General features: G+C 38.3%; 1 protein-coding gene across 1 annotated transcript in view; it reads right to left on the bottom strand.

Annotated features, from left to right (window-relative positions):
* The window catches only part of LOC112144627 (metabotropic glutamate receptor 7), a 224,648-nt gene that overhangs the window by 142,043 nt on the left and 71,644 nt on the right, over positions 1–10,961 (bottom strand). Inside the window, exon 2 of the mRNA XM_024269253.2 lies at positions 9,218–9,434. Within this exon, the coding sequence (XP_024125021.1) occupies positions 9,218–9,434 (217 nt within the window). The remainder of the gene's footprint in view (positions 1–9,217; positions 9,435–10,961) is intronic.

Here is a 10,961-nt window from a genome sequence, read left to right as displayed (position 1 = left end):
AACAAACAAAAAACCCTGCAACACAAGGAAGTGTTTGTGAGAAGTTTCGGCTGAAGGAGTAAAGACAAAAAAGCATCCAGACACCATCATTAAGAGCTGAGGGGAAGAGAAGCTGCAGGAAAGATGAAAAGGATCTTCGGAATTCAACAATGTGAGGCTGGAGAGGAATGGGGAGGCAGAAACATTTTCAAACAAAGAAATGATAAATGCATGAACTTATCAACAGTGCGGATGACTAACATTTTAAAAAAATAACACTTTGATTTTGCTAAATAATAATTTCAAGAAAAATTGTAAAAACAAGGTAAAAAAAAATAAAAATAAAACAAAAATAAACCTCCCTGTAAAATAAAGTGTCCAGTCAAGATTTGGGATATTTTTTTTCAGGTTTTCCTGGTCATGAACCTTCCTTTGAAAATGAGCTGCATCAAAATCAACCAAACATTACCTCTTCAAATTTAGATGAACCGCCGCTGTTCACGCACCGACTCCGCCTAAAAGATTCATGTTGCTTTGACTTGTAAATACAGCCCGCGGGATGCCATTAGACATAAGACCTTAACATAGCTGTTTTTAAATTAAGCCGCATTAAATCTGCTGGTGTGAAAGGGAGGATGAGTCATTGTCAGGGTGATGGAGAAAAATCTCAGCTTTCTAGTTGTGACTGGGAGCTGAGGGAATGAAAAGAAAAGGCTGGCTTGTTGTACAGGAGGGAGAGGAGGACGAGCGGTGATGGATGATGTCCTGGTAGGGTGAGACAACATTAGTACAGCATGCGAGCCTCATTACAGAACATGAACGGTTCTGCGGCTGACTGATCTCTGTCTGAATCGCTTCAGACCGGCCATCATTTGAACGTTGGCATGCACCCGCCTAATGGAGGGAAACCCAGGTCCCCCTGCATCATCTACGTGTAGCAAATATCTGAAGTTACTGCTGTCTGAAAGACACTAATAAGCAGCTTATATATGCCTTCTGGGATTCCCAGGTAATCAAATCGGCAAATTAGATGCTGCATCGACTGGTTGTGCTGCTTCTCTTATGAATGCCACCAAATGAACGCGTAAACAAACCCTGCAAGGCGACTACAGCTTGAAGGGAGACGGAAGAGGATGAAAAAGGATTTGTACACAATTGATGTGTAAACTCAGCTGAAGGAAAATGTATGTATTGGGATTATTAGTATGGATCCACTGAAACAGTCAATTGAGAAACATAAATCTTAAACCTTTTCTGTGATTAGGCAATTTTGATCAGTCAGTATGCAGATGATGTTATGATGGTATGTGGTGTTTATATAACACCTTAGTATTTTCTTATGGCGCATACTTACCAGACACAATTTGGGCATCAAATTTGTGTCTGCTGCCTCTTTTTCAGACGCATGAAAAATTTGCTGCTTGACAAAGTTTTTCTGGACTCCATTCGTTGCCACATCATGGAAAACATGGATGATTTTAAGTGAGTAGCTTGAGTTTATGTTTTAGAGAGCATTACAAAGGCAGCGGCAAGCATGTCGCGTGTCTGGTTTCACCAGATCATTCAGACTCCCGGTGCGGTGTACTTCACTCCTGATGGACTTTTTAAATGCTACTTCCATCTGTCGGTGGCCCAGCTTGCACATTAACCTGAGAGGAGGAAACTAAAAATAAAACTAGAGGATCTCTTTGTTATTGTCTTGATGACAGAATCACAAGCCCATAGAGCTAGAGTGATCATGCCCACTAAGAAGGCACCCACAGCGGCTCACCGCCAGCCGGCCAACCGCCGTTGGGTCAGTGTAGCAAGCTCCGCTGCCCAGGGACCTGCAGCAGACTTCGCTAGCTCTGCTGGAGCCTGGGCGGCTGAACTCACTATTCTTTCCACAAGGGGCGGCTAGCTAACATAGCGGGCTCGATCACTCCAGCTCCAGTGGCCTTTACAGGCTAGCAACGTGTCCAGGATGCATCTCGCCGTTGTAAAACAGTAATAAGGACAATCTTCAACAAGCCTGTGGCCCCAGTGGTTTAAGAAAATGGATGGAAGTTCAGGACGACAATCCTTGCATTGAGCAGCCACATTGAATGTTTTTTTTTTTTTTCAACCCCTTTAAGTTACTGAAAACAGCACATGCTCAGAGCTGAGTTCCTGATTTGCTGATTCACCGCGTCAACCGTGCCCCATGCCCAAATCACGCACCAAGACCTCAGATTGCATCTGTACATTGACTTCACAATAAACCTTGACGCCCCCTGCAGCGTGAACAGCGTCCGGTGTGCATGCACATTAGAGGACCCAAAGTGCTCTACAATGACAGTCCCATTCACCCATGTACATTCACACACTAGCCACATTTCCATTAAACATATGCACAAAACTTTATCAATATTCTAGGAATCTCAAAAAACAGTTTCACAGTGACATCATTTCCATTCAATCATAATTATGTGACTAAACAAAAACCAACTCACACAATAATTCACTAAAAATACAGCGATGGCAAAGAACAAGTTTTTTTTTCCCTTTTTTTTGATTCACTTATAGGGAGCATTTGGGCGACGTTACAGCAGTGTGGCATGCGTGCAGCGCAATTAGTCCATTGACAGTCTCAGAAGTGCAAGAAGCCTGTTCAGTGGTATTTAAAAAAATAACCATTCTAACAAGAAAGCAGCTGGACCCCTTTCTCTGTTTGAAAACATGACAAGATCCATTTAAGTTTGTCACAGAACTCAAGTTCATCGTCAACGGAAACTTCTGCACCTTATTCTGGCTGCAAGCCGCAAAAGTGCGGCTACAGATGAAGCGATGAGGAAATCTGGGTTGGTGATATTACAGAGGAGCTGTGTGATTCCGTTTGATACGCAGCTTATAAAGAACTGTGATACTGTGGCACTTCTCGTGGCGCCCGCTGTCCTGTGCTCAGGGCAGCCACTTGATACCAAGGAGTGCATTTAATTTGAAAAAGTTTTTCCATTGCACTTTTGCGAAAAATGTCAATTTCGATACGCCCCAAAAACAACCTCCTCTAAGCACAAAAACGTTTTCGATAAATGAAAGTTTTTTCGAAATTGTAGTGTTTCCATTAAGATAATTTATTATCGAAAATCGAATCAGCAAAATTTCAGAGTTAATGGAAATGCAGCTATTGATGCGAAACACAGGCGCCAACCTATAACCACCTGGAGCATTGTTCACAAGGACACTTCAATATGGTGGGAACCAAACCTGGGATTTTCCAATCAGAGGTTGACCGCTCTACCTCTGCACTTAAGGCCGCGTCACATGAAAGTGTGGTACTTGTGATGGTTTTGTGTCTGTTGGCACTCAAAGCACTTTAACTCTGATTCTCATCCATGGTCTGAAAGGGTTTTACACCCATGGGGTGTTGTAGGTAGCTTGCCCTCGGACACTTCGGCATACCACTGGGGTAGGTGGATATTAAACCACAAGTTTTCTTTTTTCTTTTTTTTCCCAGAAATAATAATAAAAAAAAGATAAGTTGCCAGTGTGTTCAGCTGTTTTGAAGTCAGCACACACCACTGTTGAATTAATGTAAGACTGGATGATCTTTTTAGCTGTCTGTGTTTCCTAGAAGCAGAAAATAAGAGCAGCTGGAGAACTAGAGAATAGGAGCTAGGGTTAAAAAAGAAAATGTCTAAGGAGTCAGTTGACTGAAAGTTGGAACTGTGGATGACACTGAAGCTTTGTCTGATGAGTGCTGTATTAAAAATAATGACATCCAATCGTAAAGATTGACATGTAATTGCAAGACCCAATTAGACCTGAAAAGACCTTTGGAAGATAAAAGGGTCAAATCTATACAGAAAATGTAAGACAGAAGATGGAGTGTTCTGATAACATAACATATAGTGTATTACATGAAAAGATAACACGATGGTAGCAGTAATGTTAAAACTAAAGTGCAGATAAGGAAATTAAAGTAAGCCTGCCTCCATTTCCCAAGATCCATTTTTTATAAACTTGTGAGCGTTCAACCCCTCAAAACCCCAATCTAACATTACAGGTGCAAAATAAAAAATAAAAATCATGAGCAATACTGAAGCTATGCAGCCAAAAAGTTTTGAGCCAGATTGTAGCACCTGCATCCCTGCTACAAGCTTGAATAAAGAAATACTCAATATTCTTTTCAGTTTAATTTTCTTATGAGAAAATGCCACATAAACATGTTAAAAACCCCCAAAACATGATTTTAACTGGAGTAGGACTTTAAAGAAATCGTGAATAATTGACAAACATAATATGGTGCCTCATTGCTTTAATATTCTATTCAGTTAATTTTGTTTGTATTATAAAAAAAAAAAATATATATACATTTCAATCTCATTCGATTACTATGCTGCAGTGGATCAACTGGATCAATAAAACCAAGCAAAAGACAGCTATAGGTGAGCGCTTTCTCCGCTTGTGCTAATAGCTTGGAGACGCCAGACTCTCCTGCTGCGAGTCGCCAATACCAGCTTCAGAGGGCATCAAGAGTTCTGCTACCCAGTCAGCATTTTGAACCTGCATAACGAAATGATGGAAAGCAAATACCTGGCAGCATGTTTGATTTTTAGATGATGAAGACAAGTTTCTGAGGATCTGCAGAAATTTGTCTGAGCTCCAGAAGCTGCAGAAGGAGAAGCCTCGCACAGACCCCTGATGACTTCACCTTAGTTTGCCTTTGTAATCAATTTGTAGTTAAAGTTTGACTTAAATTATTTAGACACGAGTTTAAAGAGTTTAACTCTGACTGACTGAGGTGGATCTGAGCATGGAAACAGCTGGAAACAAGTGAAAATACTTAAGGACTCATTTATTTTTAATTACAGCTGCATTATCTAAAGTACTTGCAGCAAAGGACTCCTGACAAAACAAATTATCTGCAGCATATTCTGTACTTCAGCTGAGAGGACAGATGTTCACCCAGTCTCAGCTTGGACTCTTGAAGAACATGGAAAAGAAAAAGTAGCTATTCATGTTTGTCATGTCAGTTTACAGATCAAAATAGTTTGGCAGAATCCAAATTCTTCCCCTATTCCTCCAATTGTAGAGGTACTTGGAGGGGTCATGAAGTCCAAAATTGTTTCTTGAAATTGTAACCCTTGCTACAGAGGGATCCTGAAGATGTAAAAATGTCATTTTGTTGAACCAAAACGAATTGTGGATTTTGCTGAAAACTAACTTCGTAAATAATTTTCTCTCCACTCCTACAGCATGTCCAGAAATACACCTCCACAATAAATCGCAAATTTATTGTCATCGTAACATCGGCTGGTGCAATACATGTATTGAAAATAATGGATAACATTGTGATCAATGGTTACCCTGAAGGTTTACACATGCACAAAGAATCTTATGGCAGCTTGACATATTTAACAAATTAAGAGGAGCCCTTTTTTAGATTTAACTAATCGGCTGGACCCCTTTTATGTCAGATACTCGCCTCATATGTAGACCTGGGTCAATTGGAGTAAAATTTGAGTTCTGTTGAATTTATTTATATAAACCTGATGCAGTGAAATGGAAATGATGCATTAGTTGTTTTGCTACATGGTCATGTATCAAAAGTCATATCGTCATCGCAGTAACAATCACTAATATTGCACATTGCAAGTTTTTCTGTTGTGCAGCCCTATCCAGCAAAAATATCTGCAGACGTTTAGGCCACAATCTTCTACAGGATGCCCCCTTTGTGATGTTCTAAAAAGTCTATAAGACCCACTTCTTTAATAATTTACCAAAAAAGTGTTCCCATATGCAGGGAAAGAGCAGTAAGTCAAAATGTGTGTTTTGAAAAGAGCTCGGGTCACAGCGCCTTTTTCAAAATTCACTTCTTTATTAAATCAGAAGGTAAAAATCTTCCACCACAGATACCAGAGTGTGTGCAATTCCATCAGAGAGATGAGCTTGGGTGAGTCATGCTAGATGATGCTACCAGTTCATGGATGCAGAGAAACCATTCAGATAAGAACCATTTCTTCCTAATCAGTCCGAACATGACGGATAGGTGTCTCTATAAGCTCCTTTCTTCTTTATTTGTATATGTATGCCTCCTGCTGATATGTGTGCACTTGTGAGTCTGTCAGCCTAGACACAGCAGAACCCGCAATCAATACACGCTGGATTAGTCAGTGATGTGCAGATAACCTACAAAAGACGTGCTCACCTGTCTGAACCACACACAACTGGGGTATTATGGATGAAAATGTACCATCAGCAGACCAAGAGACGACAGCATGAATACATCAACCACATGGAACAGAATAACCACGTTATGGTTGATTAAGATTGAAATTAAAAGTCATATATATAGAGGAGGACTAAAATGAATCAATTTCAATAAATAACAGAGTTGTAGCTTTGGTTAACATGATTTAATTATAATTTGTGTGAATTTTGTTTAGATTTTTTACATCAGATAAAACTGTTTACATTTGTAATTTATTGTCAGAGAGCATTATTACAATAAACTTAAGGCATATGTTTTTATCTCCTGCTGTACAACAGTGTTTAGTTGCTCTTCACAGGTAAAGTACTTTTAAAAAAATGCATTTGCATGTAGATTTAAAAATAGGACTCTACATTATTTTTCATATTTGTATTTTAGAGATTAAAAAAAAGGGATAGCGGTGCACCAAAGTTATAATGATGGCAAACGCCATGTTTTTCCTTTTTGTATTTCTAATTCAAGCAAATTTTCTGCAGCAGAAGGATCTTATAACAGTGTATTTTGCTAAACGATAAAGTGGCACTTTGTGGCTCTTGCCGAGTTTTGATCCGTAAGAAACTGGTCACAATGGCTCTTTTAGGGCTAAAGGTTGCAGAAGTCTGAAATATTGAAATATAGAATATGTATATAGCTGTATGTGGTCATAAATGTAACATAATATCCTCCTTAATAACAAGTCAGGCTTGGACTCTGAATGACTGTTGCAGAGGGAGCTATAAGGCTGCATAAATAAGGCTACATAAAACCAAGACTTCCTTCAGGTTTTCACTTGGGGAAGGTAGTTGAATTTCACAGCTAAACAATGTCAGAAACTGGCTTGCAAAACTGATGCCATCCCTTCCTTGACACATGGTTGTGGAAAAATAGAACAAAAACGTATTTTTGTTTAACTTTGTACAATGAACATTTTCAGCCATGCTTCGGGATTCTTCACTGTTTGCTGAACGTCAAGTATCGTAGGATAACATAATGCCCCCTCCCACAGCAACAGCAGTCGGGGTGTCACAACAGTCCTCTGGCTCTAAAACCAACTATTTTTGTCCCACTGTAAAGTCTTTTCTGTGTCTCACTTTTAAACATTTATCTGCATGTTGGATTTCATGTTCAGTTCAGTCCTAGATTATTTAAACAGATGCATTTAATCAGATGTCCTACTTTAATTTAAAGCTTGTCTGAGGAGTCTAATTTACCCATAACATCTTTTAAGTGATGTTTTTGTTTATGTCAGATAACATTTTGTTGAAAATTAAAATAAAATGTGTTTTTTTTTTTTTTTTTTGTAAAAACTAACAACTAGCATTCTTCAAATCAGTTATGAAAACTCCCTCTGCTCTCATCAGTAAAGACTTTTAACGTGCAACTCTGATTATTTATTTAATCTGACATTTGCTTTAAAAAACAACTCAGCACCAGAGGTAAAGGCTTGTATGTTTCCTGACTGTCTCTTCAAAAACGGAGTATTATGCTCTGCTAAAGAACGCAGGTGACACTGTGGGGCTGCTGTGAAGTTCATCCTTTCCAATCACTGTTCAAAAGGCGCCACAGATCAGTGATCTTCTGCTTATCCACGTGGAAACGTTGGAGCCGCTAACAGTCAGAAGATCTGCGGGCGTCCTCCATGCTCCCAGGCAGCTTCCTGTCCTTTCCGTAATCCTCCTAAAAACTCAGGCGCATAAATGTCAGGACGCATCCTGACTGGTGAGCTGTGAAGAGTCAGATTGCTGGAAATGTCACTGAGATTATTTAGAGAGCAATCAGCAGCACTCCGCACCCTAATTAATTCCTTTCAAGCTTGTGCCACTGATTGTCGTCAGTCTCAGTGGTGCTAAAGGGGACACGTTACAGAGAAATAACACCGGGTTTTGACAGCTCATGTAGGTGTTGAACGTGACTCAAACATTAATCTGAAAAAAAAATTAAAGCTACTATTTTAAACTGTCTGTCACTCAGTGATTGGCTCAAATCTGCAGGGTTCTGTGACATCAGACGCAGATCAGGGGAGAACTTCAGAAATGAGAACCTCTCTATCATCTTTTGTTTTTAGCAAAAAAAAAAAAAAAAAAAGAAAGTGACCACAAGCCATATAACTAAACAGACTGATACAGCTAAAAGAAACTGTAATATGACTATGCTAACTCACAAACTTGTTAATATTAAAAAAAATACATGAGTAAAAATACAGTTCGACACAGCTACACGTTAGCGTAAACAGAGTGATACTGATAGAACAAACGTCACTATCACTTTGCTAACTCCCAACCTTGTTAGTATGTACAAAAAAATAAAAAATAAAAAAAAACACAGTCGGACACCGCTACACATTAGCGTAAACACATATGGCTAAATCAAACACTACTATGACTATGCTAACTCCCAACTTTGTTGACATGTAAAACGAAAACACAGCCCGACACTACTTTTTGTTAGCATAAACAGACTGATACAGATAAAACAAATGTTACTATGACTATGTTAGTTCCCAACGTAGTTAACAAGTTAAAAAAAAAAAAAAAAAAACAGTCTGTTAACGCTACAAGTTAGCTTACACAGACTGATACAGCTAAAACAAACATTGCTATGACTATGTTAGCTCCCAACCTTGTTAAGAAGTAAAAAAACAAAACAAGCGACACAGGAACCAATCCTACAATCCTCAGATTAGACGTCAACCGCTTTACCTTTGCACAATAAATATTTTACCATTTTACTAGATGAGAAAATGCTTTCTAATATTTTCATAATCACATTGTGGTCTACTAATTACCTATGCAGCCAGTATACAGGAGCAGCAAACGACAAACCAGCAATTCATGTGTCCAAGAGAATCAAGTGATAGGAAAGTGCGTCTAAAGCCCTTAATGGACATTAGGGAAGACCAACGTTTTTTCTTAATGTACATGTCCGTGCACAAGTTGCAGAATTCCAAACAGTAAAACTGACATCTCATCTTTCTTCAGACTTTGGACTCAAAACCAACTATCCTAAGCTCTTGTGAAGCATTCCTACCTGCTTCTCTGGAGAGCTGCATGAAGGCGTCCACTCCTTTTTCACCATAACTTCCTTCAGAGGCTACCGTAGAAACGTAGTTCCAGCCCATGGCCTTGACAATATCCACCATGGCTTGTGCCTGGAAACTGTCAGGAGGAACGACTCGGGAAAAGAAGTCATAGCGGCGGTCGTCGCTCAGCTCCGGGGCAGTGGATGCATAGCTGATTTGAGGAATCTGGAATTAAAAAAACAGAGAGGGGAGTTGTTAGAGGGATGGTCATGAGAGGAAGGCATTACTTCTATAGAAACAACCAGTGATGAATAAAAGAGAAATGTCAACACATAAAATACATTAACTGTTGGAAATAATTCAGGATCCATTTAATTTTCAGTATTTAGGACAAACTTTGGAAATCTTACATAAAAAAAAAAAAAAAAAGTTCAAAATGATCAATGCATTTTCTTAGTTCTTTAGATAGTTTGAGAACTGAGATTCAGGTTCTAATGATCTACCAGGTACCTGATTAGGTATTAATCTTCATCAAAACATGCTTACTTAATCAACAAACTGAAAAAATGACTCCAAACCATCCTCGAAGACACATATCTCAGCACCAGTAATGATCTGGACACAGACTCAATCCACACTCTGCTTTTTCATAATCTTGATCCTAAATCAAGCAAAACCCTGATTGCACACTTCAACTTCAGACATACGTTTGCTTGAAAAGTTCCTCCTCTTACATCTAAGTCAGGACTGTCAGGTTCTAGGCCTCGAGGGCCATCATCCTGCAGGTTTTTCAGAAACAAGCCGTACTTGCTGCTGTTGATTACCTGGATCAGGTGTATTTTGCCAACAAGAAGCTTCAATGGCTAGTCAGTTGGAAAAAATGTTGAACACTGACCATCATGGCCTTCATTCTTGCAACTTAAGCATTATGATCTTTTTTTTTCTTTTTTTACAGATTAAAAAAAAAAAAATCCCTGAAATGGCTTAAGACTGCTCCCATATGAAAGTATTTTGTCTTTCCCCGTCTTTCTGCAACAATGGAATATTCCATCAACAGGTTAGCGAGCAGATACTCTAAAAAGATTTAAACAAAAACACCATAAGATTAAAAGTAGAAGTCAGAAGAGCAGCACAATTGATCATTATCATTATACTGTTGATGCAATAAATGAAAAAAAATGAAATTATCTCACACAAAATTATAACATTGTAAGTTAAATAAGAACAAAAGTATTGTGCAGGAAGGAAAACAAAACAGGAAAAAAAAGAACGGAATCAAAGAAACTTATGCAAACAATAAAGAAAGTCAAGAATGAAAAAAAGATACTGAAACTTAGAGGGAAAGCAAAGGAAGAGACAGAAAAATGTAATACTGAGACATTTGCTTCATATTTTTATTGACCCCATTCCATAATGTACTGATTTGTTCCATCATTAATTGTTTTTTGTTTCTTTTGCTTTCTTTGGTAAAACCTGACAAAAAAAAAATAAAATATATATTTATGCATTATTTGTTCCTAATAAAAAATGAGTGAGTATTAAATTTGTGCATTCAATAAATTCAACGTTTTTGTAAAAATAATGTGTGTAAAATACATTTCTTCAAGATTTAAATTTCATTTCAGTTTTTAGATGCTTATCAAAAGGTTTGGATTCTTGACATTGATGCTGTCTAAAACTGAACCAGTGAAGAAGTTATTAAATGACCGTTTTTCCCTTATAGATGAGGATTTTTTTTTTTTTTTTTTTTTT

Source organism: Oryzias melastigma, linkage group LG5 (genome assembly GCF_002922805.2).
Source record: "Oryzias melastigma strain HK-1 linkage group LG5, ASM292280v2, whole genome shotgun sequence".
Lineage (NCBI taxonomy): Eukaryota > Metazoa > Chordata > Actinopteri > Beloniformes > Adrianichthyidae > Oryzias > Oryzias melastigma.
This window is presented reverse-complemented; position numbering and strand designations above follow the sequence as displayed.